The sequence below is a fragment of the Tamandua tetradactyla genome, chromosome 11, assembly GCF_023851605.1.
Source record: "Tamandua tetradactyla isolate mTamTet1 chromosome 11, mTamTet1.pri, whole genome shotgun sequence".
In the NCBI taxonomy this organism is placed as follows: Eukaryota; Metazoa; Chordata; class Mammalia; order Pilosa; family Myrmecophagidae; genus Tamandua; species Tamandua tetradactyla.
The window spans coordinates 93,927,115-93,941,646 of record NC_135337.1 but is presented as its reverse complement, the minus strand read 5'-3'; the positions used below and the strand labels follow the sequence as shown (position 1 = coordinate 93,941,646).

The 14,532-nt window shown below is 54.0% G+C and overlaps 1 protein-coding gene across 3 annotated transcripts; it reads left to right on the top strand.

The window, feature by feature from the left end:
• The first annotated feature begins 5,418 nt into the window (after positions 1 to 5,418).
• On the top strand, positions 5,419 to 14,177 carry HACL2 (2-hydroxyacyl-CoA lyase 2). Of its 3 annotated transcripts, none has more exons than XM_077121905.1 (16): positions 5,419 to 5,758; positions 6,275 to 6,423; positions 7,623 to 7,824; positions 7,930 to 8,057; positions 8,155 to 8,293; positions 8,381 to 8,492; positions 10,294 to 10,393; positions 10,527 to 10,624; positions 10,726 to 10,862; positions 11,752 to 11,886; positions 12,755 to 12,869; positions 12,950 to 13,119; positions 13,197 to 13,267; positions 13,348 to 13,419; positions 13,570 to 13,675; positions 13,779 to 14,177. In XM_077121905.1, exons 2-16 carry the CDS (start codon positions 6,286 to 6,288, stop codon positions 13,955 to 13,957), a joined length of 1,902 nt encoding a protein of 633 aa, XP_076978020.1. In that variant the 5' UTR covers positions 5,419 to 5,758; positions 6,275 to 6,285; the 3' UTR covers positions 13,958 to 14,177. The 3 variants fall into 3 exon arrangements, with proteins under 3 accessions (XP_076978020.1, XP_076978022.1, XP_076978021.1); XM_077121906.1 differs by lacking the exon at positions 5,419 to 5,758 and adding an exon at positions 5,869 to 5,984; XM_077121907.1 differs by having other exon boundaries at positions 5,592 to 5,758; positions 8,155 to 8,492.
• The last annotated feature ends 355 nt before the right edge of the window (positions 14,178 to 14,532 follow it).

Genomic DNA, 14,532 nt, shown 5'->3' with positions numbered 1-14,532 from the left:
GAGCCACGAGAACCAGGAGAGCCAATGCAGCCAGAGACCTTTGGAGATGAACAAGGAGAACTCCCTGAGGGGAGCTTTATGAAACAAGAAGCTTGAAGAGGAAGCTAGCAGCAGACACTGCCATGTTCCCCATGTGTCTTCCAGTAGAGACCCTGAACGTCATCGGCCTACTTGAATCAAGGTATCTTTCCCTGATATCTTAGATGGGACATTTCTCTAGCCTTGCTTTAATTTGGACATTTTCACATGCTTAATGTAAACTTGCAACTTAATAAATTCCCTCTTTTAAAAGCTGTTCTGTTTCTGGTATATCGCCTTCCGGCAACTAGCAAACTAGAACAGCTGCCAAGATTGAGATGAGATGAATCCAAAATGGACAGAGGGCACATGAAAGAGGCTGCTTTAAATGGAAGATCCAGTTAAATATATTTTTCTTTATTAGAAAGGTTGTGGGCTTACCTAACAATCACACATAAAATACAGAAGTTTCAGATACCACCACTGTATTATTAACAATCTGCACTGGTGTGGAACATTTGCTACAATTCATGAAAGCTCATTTTCATAATTGTACTGTCAACTATAGACCATGTTTTAACTTAGAGGTCACTGTGTAGCAAAGTTCCATGCACTAAAAGAAATTTCTGTTCTGTTATCACATATACAGTCTAACATTTCCCCTTTGGTCACATTCATATATGTAGTTCAGTGCTGTTAATTACATTCACCATGGTGCGTTGCCATCACCACCATCTGTTACCAAAACTTTCTCAACATTCCAAATAGGAACACTGGACATTTTTTATTTTTAACTTTTTTATCTTCTAGTATAATATATGTACAAAGCAAAGAACTAAAAAGCAATAGTTTTCAAAGCACTCTTCAACAAGTAGTGACAGGATAGATCCCAGAGTTTGTCACGGGCTACCATACGATCTTCTCATATTTTTCCTTCTAGCTGCTCCAGAATATAGGAGGCTAGAGGGCTTAAATATTTTTTTTCCCCATCACAATTGACTTTTTGTCATTCTTTCTTTTTGTGAAAAGTAATATTCATACAAAAAAGCTATAAATGTCAAAGCACAGCACCACAATTAGTTGTAGACCTATTTTAGAGTTTGACATGGGTTACAATTTCACAATTTTAGGTTTTTACTTCTAGCTGCTCTAAAATACTGGAGAGAAAAGAGATACCAGTTTAAAGATTCAGCATTCATATTCATTTGTTAAATCCTATCTTCTCTGTATAACTCCACCATCACCTTTGATCTTTCCATCCCTTTCTTTAGGGATATTTGGGCTATGGCAATTCTACATTTTTGATATCAGAAGGGTCTGTCACTAAAATGGGGTAGGGAGATGGAACTATCTGATGTTCTGGAGAGGCTGGGCTAGGGTTTCAGGCCTTATCTGGACCAGGGACCCATCTGGAGGTTGTAGGTTTCTGGAAAGTTACTTTGGTGCCTGGAACCCTTGTGGAATCTTATATATTGCCTTAGGTAGAACACCTTAACTTCCCATTCCCTATTTCCACCCTGGTAATTAATTTTCTAAATTCTGACTCTATGAGTTTGCTTTTACTAATTATAAAGGCAGTAAGATCATACACTATTTGTCCTCTTGTGTCTGCCTTATGTTACTCAACATGAGTAAAAAACCTTGAACATTTTCAAGGTTCATGTGTTTCAGAACTTCGTTCCTTCTTACAGCTGAATAATTTCCCACCATATGTATAGACCATCTTTGTTTATCCATTTATCAGCTGATGGACACTTGGGTTGCTTCCATCTCTTAGCAATTGTGAATGGTGCTGCTATGAATGTTGGTGTGCAAATATCTGTTTGAGTCCTGCTGTCACTTCTTTTGGGTATATACCTAGGAGTGGGATTGCTGGTGTTTTGGTTTGCTAAAGCTGCTGGAATGCAATATACTAGAAATGGGTTGGCCTTTACAATGAGGATTTATTAGTTTACAAATGTACAGTTCTAAGGCCATGAAATGTCCCAGTTAAGACATCAACAGGATGATACCGTTTCTGAAGAAAAGCTGCTAGCCTCCAGGGTTCCTCTGTCACACAGGAAAGCTTATGACTGGCATTGGCGGATCCATCTCTCCCGAGTTTCATTGATTTCAGGTTCGTCTTCAGTGGCTCTTTCTCTAAGCTTCTGTGGGTTGTTCTTGCTTCTCTGGGGATTTCTCTCTAAGCTTTCTCTGCTTTTCTATCTTTCATCCTCTCGTAAAGGATTCAAGTAAAGGATTAAGACTCACCTTGGATGGGCTGGGTCACATCTCAATGGAAAACAGCCTAATCAGGTCTGCCCCCACATGGATGGATTAAAAGAGCATGGCCTTTTCTGGGGTCCATAATGGCTTCAAACCAGCACAGCCAGGGAAAGACTCAGTTTTAAGTCAGAAGAAATTTTATGGTAGACTTCACTTGTAGTTCACCCAACATCCTTTTTCTTCTTACTCTTTGCTAACAGAACGCTGATTTTTTTTTTTGGCTCCAGGGAAATCTTGGAAGCCAGGCCCATACCTAGCCCCAGCCAGAATTTTGGTTATTATAAGTCAAATCATAGAAACTCCATTACCTTGCTAGAAAATGATATAGGAATGGATATATGACTCAGTTCTGACTATCGAGAGTGGAAAGGAAACCATTACAGTGGGATCCTGTAGTTTATTTCTATTTATCTAAAAAAAAAAATGTGACAAGAGAATCTTTTTTTTTTTACCTCTAGATGAGGCTGAGTTAGAAGCTAATGCCTGGTGCCTCTGCAGCCATTCTGTGATGTAACATGGGATGATCAAGTAGAAAAGATGAAAAAACAAAACAAAACCGAAAACCCGTGTGTCCTTGATGAGATGTCTTTTTAAAATTAAAAGATTTTTTACTTAAAATTTTTAAAAATGTATATAGCATAAAATTTCCCACTTTAACCATTTTTTTGAGTATACATTTTTGAGTGGCATTAATTCCATTCAGGATGTTGTTCTACTATCATTACTCTTGATGAGATTCCTTGATAGGTGAAAGAATAAATTGTATAATTTAAACCCACTTGTTTTTGGATTTTCTGTTACTAGCAACCCAAAGCCCCTCCCCCGCAATGGATAGAGGTGTTTTAGTTTCCACTCCGACCTCCACTACAACCCAGACAATCAAGGATTGAAAGACAAGATTAAATGAGTTGCAAGGAGTGAAGATGGCACATTTTATTTTCTTATCTGGCTCTGCCCTCTGGGTAGTTTTTCACTGTCCTTTATCTCTTGTGCCAACAACTGAGGCTTTCTCAACTCTTTTCCTTCTGGCACAATTTTGGCCAGCTGGGGAATTGTCTTAGAAATTAAATAGTCATGAAGAGTACATGAATATCAGTTTGGAAACTTGGCTTGTAAGCATCTGTTTAGTGTGACTGGGCAGCCTTAACTCACCCTTTGGGGAAACTGGATTGGATGTGTGTTTGTGTCAGAAGAGAACTTTCCTTTTCTGAGGGGAGCACTGGCATGATTGAGGAAAGAGAGCAAGTCATGCAAAATGATGAATTAAAGGTCATGCTATGAAAAAATATATGTATTTTATGACAAGCTGTCAATATGAGCAAGAGAAGGAGTGATTTGTTTTGTAGATAACTTACCTTTGGAAAGACCTAGAGCCATCTGCCTTAGCAAGCAAAACCAGAAGGACGGGTACCACTGTATCTAGTTTCATCAAATATCCAAACAGCCTTTTCTTAGCATACACAGAACATGGCCTCCACAAGGGATGAGTCATCTGTTTACTGCAGCTAGTTGAAAATATAAGGTCTGTCCATCGAGCTCTGGGATGGTTTCTTACTATCTAGTAAACTACAAGGGACATCTCCAGTGCACATGCTACATAAAGGACAAAACCACCATAAAACAAAACAAAACAAAACTTCAGGGGCAGCGTGGGAAGCAGAGAAGTCACTGAGCCCTAGAAATTGCAAACTTCTGCTGGGTGGGAATTGTGAAGAGTCCCTGCCCTTGGGTGGAATAAATTCTTGTCTCTTGTTCTCCCAGACCCTTGACTTTGCCCTCTGGGAATCTCTCCAGTGTCGTTTGTCTTCTGGGCAATTTATGAAGTTTTCTGAGTTCATTTCCTCCTGGTACAACTTGGGGGACCTGGGTGGATTGTTTTTGAAGTTTAACAGTCAGTGGATTTTGCAGACTGTGCCTGTGGTTACTTTGCTAACGCAGTTAATCTCACGAGTTTCATAGACTTTCCATCTTCTTGCTCCAGGTAGCTCCCTGCACCAGCAACCACAGTCGAAGAGCTCCTTTAGCACAGTTGGCTGCCCTCTCTTATTAACTGGCCGCTATTCTTGATCCTTGGCATTCTCTAATCTCGCTATTCTTGGTCCTTGGCATTCTCTAATCTCGTTGGTAGCTATCCTGAGCTTCCTGAAAAGCAGGCTTGGGAGGGAGATTCGTAGTGTTTAGTACTAATATTCCCTATTGGCATTCTAGGATTTAGGATTAGTATTTAAGTACTTAGTACAGTCCTTAATATTTAAAATTAGTATTTAGTACTCGGCACTACTATTCAATACTAGTATTTAGTGTTTTGGCATGCCGTACAGTACCGATATTTAGAATTGGTATTTAGTATTAGCATGAATAGAAATTAATATTCAGTGTTTTTGCACCTAGTATTTTAGCATTCGTCTCTAGCATTCTAGCGTTTGGTATTTAACACATAAAAATGAGGACAGTCTCTGGGTATCAGCTGCCGACGCGCAGGTCCGCGTTGGGACGGGACGGGGATTAGGCCCCCTCGGGAAGCAGGGACGAGGGTGTGTCCAGGGCTTCTGGACCGTGTGCACCTCGTCTGAGTGCCCCCAGGACTCGCGGGAGCCCGAGGACAGTGCGGACGAGGCGCAGGGAGAGGGGCCAGCCTGGAGGCTCCGGGGTAACCCGGAGAGGGGGCGGCCAGCCAGGACGGCGCTCCAGAGCGAACGAGGGGCCCGGGACCCCGCCTGAGAAGCCGGCGGAGGGGCGAGCGGCACAGCGGGGAGGCGGGCGGGCGAGACTGGCCCTTTCCTCCCGAACCCGCGATGGGAGCCTTGGGGACACTGCCAGGGAAAGTTAACCACGAACGACCCCAGGCGTTGACGGAGTCAAAGTGGCGGGATCTGCCTCGGATGGAAGCGGGGCGCTCGGGACCCCGCTCATTGCACAAGCAGCGATCAATTTCCAGGGTCCAGACTGCAGCGAAGAGGTGGAAACCGGCTTCGAACCCGGGACGCCCGACGGTCCGGGAAAGGGGCGGGGCATGCCGGGTGCAGAGCCAACAGTGGAGGCGGGCCTAAGGGCGAGGGCGGGGTTTGCCCCTGAGGGCGGGGCTCTAGCGAGCGAGCCCGTGACGTCAGCCGTCCACGCCCGGCGTACAGCGCAGCCTGAGCAGAACCTACGGGCCTGTAAGGCGGGGCCAATTGGAGGCTGCGGACCGCAGGCTCGTGAGGGGCGTGGGCTAATATAGGCGCCGAGGGGCGTGACCTCGAGTCGGAACCAATGAAAAGAGAGGGAAGGCAGGACCCGTGAGGAAGGCGGGACCCATGAGGAAGGTGGGCAATAGAGACAGGACTCCTAACGCGAAGTGCCCTTGACTCCCGGTCTGCGCATGCGCACAGGGCCGAGCTACGGGACGTCGCTGGCCCAAGTGGGCGAAGGACTCAAGTCCGCGAGCACGTGACGCGGAGGGCGCCAAATTCCTCTGGAGTCAGCGCCATTTCCTGTAGGTGAAGGTTAAGGGGACCCGGGGGATCTGGCTGGAGTAGGGGAAGCATCCTGATGCGATTTGACCTTGACCGGGGCTCGCTAGGGCGGGGTGGGCGTGGTTGGAGGAGGCGATCACGCTGGCTAACGTAGGGGGCGTGGCCTCGTCGCTTGTGGTGACGTAATGTGGGCGGGCTCACCGCTCGGACAGAGATGGGGCGCCTGACGTAAAAGAGAGGCAGTAGGTAAGCGGGGAAATGGCTCTGTTTTGGGGCCGTTGTCGCCGCAGTGGCCTGTGGGACGCAAAGGATGGTGGCCTAGTTTGGTGGGTAGTGGTGACGTAAAGGGCTAGGGTTGGCGACGCGAGAGGCGTGGCCTGAGCGCCGGGAGCCCCCCCGAGAGGCGTGGTCTGGCTGTGCAAGGGGCGTGGCCTGCAGGGTCGGGGGCGTGGCCCGGGGTTGGGTGGAAGAGGTACTAGCCTGCACCCCAGTGCAAAGGTCTGACGCCCCCGGGTGGCCCTCCCTCGCTCGTTCAGGTGTCACCGTCATGGAGACCCCCGCGGCCGCCGCCCCCGCCGGGAGCCTCTGTTCTTGTCCGTCCCTGCTTCTGGCCTGCGGGACGCTGGTGGTCGCCCTGCTGGGCGCCGCGCACCAACTGGGGCTCTTGTACCAGCTCAGACACAAGGTGCGGGGGGCCTGGGCTGGAGGCGGTCTGGGGCGGGTGGCAGCCAGTGAAGGGGGAGTCCCGCTGCTCTGTTCACCTAACTCAGAGGGGAAAGTGAGGCCCAACAGCCAGGCTGCGTACCTGGACTTTGCTACTTCTTTTGTTTTTGGACTTTGCTTCTTCTAACCAATGATCGGGCGCTCCGGCTATCAGGGCACTAACTCCCACCCACCTCCTTCCCCAGGGGCCCCGAGCCCTTTTCAGGGAGCCTGAGGACACCAGAGTATAACCTGCTTCCCAAACCCCGTGGGTGGGAGGAGGCTCGAGATGGCCGGCAGTAGAGGGGATGGTGGGGATAGTTCGTGACATTTTCCCTCTGCTGTCTTTGCACTTCTGGGACTCGCCGAGCCTTCACCCTTGCCCTGAAGCAGGTGAACTCTTGAGTGTCCCCATTTTCCACATGGGGAAAATGAGACTCAGCAAGGTTGTGGGTAGCTTGTCCTAGGTGATGTGTTTGGAAAGAGTTGACCTCATAGTTCTCATTCTTAATCACTGGCTCCACTTGGCAGGAATTTACCCCTCCGCAGGCTTCTCCCAGCCCTTCCTTTCATAGCTTGGATAACTGCAGCCTTTTCTCCAGACCCCTCCCAGCCCTTCCTCTTGAGCAGCATCACCAGCTTTGAGGACTTGTGGGGATTCAAGACCCAGGCCCCCAGGGTGTGTGGGGTATTTGGAAGCCCTTGACCAGGCCTCCGTGCCCATTTGCCTGCCAGCCCCTTGACTGGGCATGCCGGACAGTGAGTTGGCAGAGTGGGGTCAGGAGTCAGGCCAGCAGGCTCTGCGGGATCCTGGAGGACAGGCAGTGCCGGGGTCACTGTGTTGGCCCCTGGCCAGACTCCTCTCTCAGCTGCCCTCTGTCCCCAAGTCAGGCCGAGTAAGGCAGCCGGCAGCCAGTGCTCAGGAGGTGTCCACAGCATGGGTGCTGTCTCCGTTTGCCTCTGGCTTTCCCTCCCTTCTAGCTGTAGCCTAGGGCAAGCCTCCTTGGCTGTGAAAGGGATCTAGTAATAATCCCTCCCTCTGGGGATGCTGGCTCGGGCCCAGTGTGTGCCACAGCCTGTGCCCAAACAGCCCCGAGGTGCCTGGCCCTCCCCTGCACTCCCAGCCTAGAGCCCTGGCCCGGGCCCTGGCAGCTGCGCTTCTCCTCCTCCTCCTTGGGCCAGGTGGACAAGGCGAGCGTCCGGCACGGCGGGGAGAGTGTGGCAGCGGTGCTGCGGGCTCACGGGGTGCGCTTCCTCTTCACGCTGGTCGGTGGGCACATCTCGCCTCTGCTGGTGGCCTCAGAGAAGCTGGGCATCCGCGTGGTGGACACGCGCCATGAGGTCACGGCCGTCTTTGCCGCTGACACCGTGGCCCGCCTGACCGGTGAGGGTGGTGGCGGGGCGTCCAGGAGCTGCTGGGGTGGGGTGGGGGGATGGCGAGGGCAGTGGGCCGGGGCGTCCGGCAGCCTAACAGGAGTCTGTGTTTCAGGGACGGTGGGCGTGGCGGCAGTGACGGCAGGGCCGGGCCTCACCAACACGGTGACTGCGATGAAGAACGCCCAGATGGCCCAGTCCCCGGTCCTGCTTCTGGGGGGCGCTGCTGGTACCCTGCTGCAGGTGCCTAGCTGTGGGGGGGACAGGGCGGGGGTGTGGGTATCCCTCAGGAGGCTGGCGGGGCTCCCACAGTAACTCCACTGACCCCCATTTCTGCCAGAAACGGGGTGCGCTGCAGGCCATCGACCAGATGGCCCTGTTCCGGCCTCTCTGCAAGTTCTGCGCGTCGGTGCGGAGGGTACGGGACATCGTGCCCACCCTGAGGTCTGCGATGGCTGCCGCCCAGTCGGGCACCCCAGGTAGGTGGGGGGCTGGCAGCACTCAGGGGCTGGGGGTCGGGGGCTGGGGACGGTGCCCCAGGCTCAGTGTCTCCCTGGCCCCTGCAGGCCCAGTGTTCGTGGAACTGCCCCTCGACGTGCTGTACCCCTACTTCATGGTCCAGAGGGAGATGGTGCCAGCCAAGCCACCCAAGGGCCTCATAGCCCGAGGGGTCTCATGGTGAGTACCCCCGTCCCCTGCCCTCTCCTGCAGGCTCCCACCCCATGCCTCTGTGACACCTTCACTGAGTGACACTGACCAAGAGGGGCCAGCTCTGGGCAAGGCATTGCTGGCAGAAGGCAGAGCGGGTATGTGCCAAGGCCCTGAGGCAGGGATGAATGCAGTGGGTTGGGAAAGCGAGGAGGCTGGTGTGGCGGGCACAGGTGAGTGAGGGGGAGAGGAGCCAGGTGTGTGCTCAGAGCGCTGGCAGGAGCCATGAGAGCATCTGGGGGTTGTTTTTTTTCCCTTCAAGATGCATTGAGAAACCTTGGAGGGCTTTCAGGAGAGGCGTGGGACGCCCTCATTTGGGTTTCCATAACGTTCTCTCTGGCGGTGAATGGACTGTGGGGAGGGGTGGGAATCTGGGGAGGGGACTGCAGGCGCAGGGCAGGAGGTGTTGGTGGCCTGGGTCAGGGCGGTGGCTGTGGGATGGAGAAGAGTAACAGCCTGGACTTCCGTTAGGCCTGTGACATGGGCCGCTGGCTTCGAGTGGCAAGTGGACAGGAGCTGGGAGACAGCCGGGCGGCAGGGCTGGCCTGGGACAAGTGTGGAGGTCTTCTTGGATGAGCTGAAAATTTGAGGGGATGCTTTCATTTGAGAGGAGAAAAATGGGTTCTAGTTAGGGGGCATAGACCAGGCAAAGGTGCAGAGGGGCCTGGGTAAAGCAGAGAGCACGGGAGAGAAGTTCCTCTGAGTTTATTTGACAGCTATTTAGAACGTGCCAGCTGTGCGCCAGAGACCAGGCCAGGCAGGGGTGACATTGGCAAACAGGACGGACGGGTCCCTGCATTGGTGGTATTTGGCAAGTGTTAGTGTTAAGAAAATGCTGGCTTGAGGAGTTGTGATTTTGTTCTGTAGCTATGACAGCCTTCGTTTATTTTATTTTATTTTTATTTTATTTTATTTTTTATTTTTTTATTTTTTATTTTATTTTATTTTTTTTAAATCTTTAATATTTCAGTATTTTTAACAGTGATAAGATGGACAGTTTAGGGTAATACTGATAAAATAGTTGTCGGAGTCACAGAATTGACACACACATGGGCGAGGAAGGCTAGCTGATTACAAAATCGATGGCCTTGTTTTAATGCCCCCTGTCCCCTGGCCTTCTGGGCACCCCGTCCCCTCGTTCTCCTTCTTGGGTTTGGCCTTCCTCTATCTCAGCCCAGCTTTTCCTTTGCCCTTTTAAATGTCGGAGTTTCCCCCGTTCTGTCCCCAGCCTCGCCCGTTCTCTACAATCTTGGTTCTTCATTAAAAGAGGAGACAGGCCTCCGGCTCCAAGCTCCGACACCTTCTCGCTACTGCGTGCATATCTGTTTTCAGACCAGATGTGGTCTCCTGGAGGGCAGGGGCTGGGCCGATTTATCTCTTCTCTCCTGTGGGGAGCCTGGGGCAAGGGGCTCTGTGTGCTAAGTGGCAATGCCATTCACTCTGGGGGTCGTTCCCTTCCTGCCCCCGTTTTAACAGAGGAGGCAGCTCAGAAAGGCCAGGGCCCCTGCTGGGAGGTGGCAGAGCTGGGACGTGAACCCACGTCTTTGTGACCCTGACTCTGGCACTCTACCCCATGTCCTATGTTTCTGGGGGCAGAATCAAGGGGGGTGTTCACCAAGGGCTACCCAGAAGTAGGCAGCTGATGGCTCGGCCACTGGGGTTTGTCTGTCCACCGCTGCCCCTGCCTCGCTTTGCAGCTGGCCCCTGTCCTCCCTCGGCTTCTGGAACCCCAGCAGGCCTGCTGACCTGCCCCTTCCTCGGCTCTCCGCAGGTACTTAGAGAATCACCTGGCCAACCTCTTTGCAGGAGCCTGGGAGCCTCAGCCCGAGGGGCCCCTGCCCCTGGACATCCCCCAGGCACCCCCCCAGCAGGTGAACCCCCTCCCTTCCCCGGCTGAGGGCCCCCACCTGGCAGGAAGGCTGTTTCCTTAGGCAGCACTGGAGCCTTGACCTTGGGGGTGGGAGGTGACTTGGGGACGGCCCTTTGAACCCGCTCTCGCCCCAGGTTCAGCGCTGTGTGGAGCTCTTGAGCCGGGCCAAGAGGCCCCTGTTGGTACTGGGGAGCCAGGCCCTGCTGCCCCCCACACCTGCTGACGAGCTTCGGTGAGAACCTCCAGTCCCACCCTTGTTATCGCTCTCCTGGGGCCCTGTGGGGAGGGGCAGGCCCGTGGCCATGCTGACCACTGCTCTGCCTGGACCCCCAGAGCCGCCGTGGAGACCCTGGGTGTCCCCTGCTTCCTCGGGGGGATGGCGCGGGGGCTGCTCGGCCGCAACAACCCCCTCCACATCCGGCAGAACCGCAGTGCCGCCCTGAAGAAGGCAGACGTTGTCATCCTGGCAGGTGGGCCTTGTCCTCCCCCTTGCTCCCTGCCCCCTCACCATGGGGTCCTGGCCCTGTACTCCTGACCCTGTAATCACTCACCCACTTACTTACCTCTGGCTGTACCTCTTTCCCTTTCAAGGGCTTTGCTTTTGAAAAACCATGACTCTGAAGTACTAGGTAGCAGTTGTGGGCTGTGGCCTGGGTTCAAGGAGAGGAGAATGAACTCATTTGGGCACCCGCTGTGCTTGATACACACTGTCACAATAAACTGCCTTGAACCCTGCCTGGCACATAACAGGTGTATCAGCTAGCTGTGCTGTGTAACAATCACCTCCTTCCCCAATTCAAGGACTTAAAATGCATTTATTTCTCAAGACCCAGCTCTGGGTCAGTGGGCATTTCGTTTGGTTGCAGCTGGCCCCCTGCATGTGGCCTCAGACAGCTTTGGGGCAGGTGCACAGCTCTGCTGATCCAGGCTGGACTCTCTTCTCTTTGGGGATGGGTTGGCTGTAGGCTAGTCTAGAATGGCCCTGGCTGGGGCAGCTGACTTCTCTCTTCTTCCCCTGTCTCTCGACATCTAGCAGGCCAGTCTGAGCTTGTTCTCTTGGTGAAGGATGAGAAACAAGTGGGTGGGAAGAAAGCCTAGTTATGAGAGAGAGGAAGAGAGAAGGGAGAAGCTGTAAGGCCTGAGGCTGAGGCCTCTGCCACATTGCATTTGCCAAAGCATGCCATAGGTCAGCCCAGGTCCAAGGGGTGGGGAGCTGTGGGGTCACAGCAGAACATTCTGGCATAGGGGAGGTGAAGGGGACCCCTCTGCCTTCAGCCCACCCCAGCAGACTAGGTCAGGCAGTGAGCTAACCCCAAGAGCACTGGCCTTCTGTCCACTGAGGTCCCCCTCGCCCCCCAGGAACTGTGTGTGACTTCCGCCTGTCCTATGGCCGTGTCCTTAGCCGGAGCAGCAAGATTGTGATTGTCAACCGCAACCGGGAAGAGATGTTGCTCAACTCGGACATTTTCTGGAAGCCCCAGGAGGCTGTGCAGGGTGAGCTGCCCAGCTCTCCCCATCCCTGGGGGCTCTCCTGGTCCCTCTGGCTTGAGCTGGGGTCTGGCAAGCAAGGCCCAGTCCTGCCCAGGGCTCCCACGGGCTCTCAGACTGAGGGGTACTTTGGGATGAACAGAGGGTGGTGTGGGCAGCCATAGGCAGGCTGAGGAGTCATTTGGCCGAAGTCCCCCCAGGGGGAGGGCCCTATCCCCAGGCTGGAGGCCCCTCTGTTCTCTCAGCCTCTACCTTGGGCCCTGGCCCTTGCTTTCAGTCCACTCATTCCAAAGACATTGACTCCCCTTTGGCACAGGCAGTGGGCAGCTCAAGTGTCCAGAGGCAGGGTTGGATTTGTGCTGTGGAAAATCCACTCCAGCAGGCGGGTGGAAACGGGTCTGCAGGAGTGAGCAGGCGGGTGGGAAGGGGCCCGCAGGGGTGGGCAAGTGGAGGGGGGCGGGGGTGAGGAGGCAGTTATCCAGCCCCAGGATGGAACGTTTGAGGCCTGATTTGGGGGTAAATGGGGCTGAGAAACTAACTTCTTGGAGGCTCTGTAGATATTCATGATTCCCTGTGGGTCTGGGTTGTAGAGTCGTGCCTGCTGTAGGAGCTGTTTTTATGGATGACGTTTCTTATGGATGGCTTCAGTGCAGCACTGAATGGGCTGGGGTGACCTGGGGTGTGAGGGGAGCCTGGCTTCCTCACCGGCTCTGTCCCCCTGGGGAAGCCCTGCCCTTTCTCCATCAAGGTCCGTCTGGTCCGCAGGCTTGCTGGTTTGCTTCCACATCTCCTGCTTGGATGCCGCCTTCTTTGGGCCTCTGGTGGTAAAGGCAGGAGGAACCCTCCCTGCAGCTGCTCCCTTTTCCTTCTCCAGGGGATGTGGGTTCCTTCATGCTGAAGCTGGTGGAAGGCCTTCGGGGCCAGACGTGGGCCCCGGACTGGGCAGAGGAGCTGCGAGAAGCTGATCGGCAGAAGGAGCAGACTTTTCGGTAGGGGCTGGGGGTCTCCCTGGCAGGCAGTGGGGGGCCCTGCTGCCGCTTGTTCTGCTGACGGTGCCGCCCTGCCACAGGGAGAAGGCAGCAGTGCCGGTTGCCCAGCATCTGAACCCAGTGCAGGTGTTGCAGCTGGTAGAGGAGAGTTTGCCAGACAACTCAGTTCTGGTCATGGACGGTGGGGACTTTGTGGGCACTGCCGCCCACCTGGTACAGCCCCGTGGTCCCCTGCGCTGGCTCGACCCTGGTAAGGAAGGGCCCTCGCCTGGACCAGCTCACATCCTCTGGGCCCCCTTCCCACCCACCTGCTCTCGGTCCTCCTAGGGGCCTTCGGGACTCTGGGAGTTGGTGGAGGATTTGCACTCGGGGCCAAGCTGTGCAGGCCAGATGCTGAGGTGAGGCAGGGACACTGGAGGTAGGGGGCTGTTGCTGGCTGGAGCTGAGAGCTGCCCTGAATGTCCTCTGCACCCCCCAGGTCTGGTGCCTGTTTGGGGATGGAGCATTTGGCTACAGCCTCATCGAGTTTGATACCTTCGTCAGACACAAGGTGACTGGGCTGGGGGCTCCCTGCCCCCGGAAGAGCACATAGCCTGGGACTCAGGGGTGATCTGAGGCAAGGAGGGGGTTTCCCTTTCCATCTTCTAGCTGGCCAAACCTTGGGCTCAGGACTGTGGCTGTGCTTTGGTTTCCCCTGCAGGTCCCCGTGATGGCCTTGGTAGGGAATGATGCTGGCTGGACCCAGATTGCTCGGGAGCAAGTGCCCTGCCTTGGTAGCAATGTGGCCTGCAGCCTGGCCTACACTGGTGAGGGGCTTTGGGGTGGAAGGGGGCAGGAAGAGAAGGCTGTACCTCAGGCCTGGGCTGGCTGCAGGGTGGGCAGGGGTCCTGACTTGCCCTCTCCTTTCAGACTATCACAAGGCAGCCATGGGTCTCGGGGCCCGGGGCTTGCTGCTCTCACGGGAGAATGAGGGTCAGGTGGTTGAGGTGCTGCGGGAGGCGCAGCGGCTGTGCCGAGAGGGCCACCCGGTTGTGGTCAACGTCCTCATCGGGAAGACAGACTTCCGCGATGGCTCCATTGCCGTGTAGGGCCTGGTGGTCAGTACCCTGGAACCCCTCTCATCCCTGGACTCTGCCTGGCTGGCTTGGGAGTTCTTCCTTGCCTTCCCTGAGGGTGATGGGGTAGGGTTGGAAGGTTCAAAAACACTCCCTGGTCTTCTCCAAGGACCTGACTGTATTCTCCCTCCTCTTAAAGTGTGAATAAACCACTTCAATTCCAAGTGGGGGTACTTAGCCTCCCCAGAACCTGTGCATATTGATTTATTGTCCAAGATGGGAGGTGAGGGAAAGGGGGGGGACAGGAGACGATGCTACCCTCCCACTGGGACTCTGGTGCCCAGTGAGGCACCACTGTTATTTCAGGGTGCCTGGGCAAACTGCATTCTCTCCTCCATCTCTGTGGTCCCTGAAAGAGCCCCACATGCCTGCTCCATACACGTCCATACACACACGAGTCCTAACACGCAGACACACACATGCACGGAGGCAATAAATATGTTCCGTACCAAAGTGTCCCCAGCCTGATGCTTCAGGTGGGGGCCCCTCCAAAAGGGAGGGGTTAAGTGCTCAGAGTGTTTTGAGGGCTGGGGAAGAGCTGGGGAGGG

Bases quoted from the DNA above. Each gene is read 5' to 3' on its own strand.
- HACL2 (XM_077121907.1), top strand. From the start codon at position 6,286: ATGGAGACCCCCGCGGCCGCCGCCCCCGCCGGGAGCCTCTGTTCTTGT. The intron at 6,424-7,622 runs GTGCGGGGGGCC...TCCTTGGGCCAG, and splicing joins TGTACCAGCTCAGACACAAG to GTGGACAAGGCGAGCGTCCG. The intron at 12,870-12,949 runs GTAGGGGCTGGG...GCCCTGCCACAG, and splicing joins CAGAAGGAGCAGACTTTTCG to GGAGAAGGCAGCAGTGCCGG.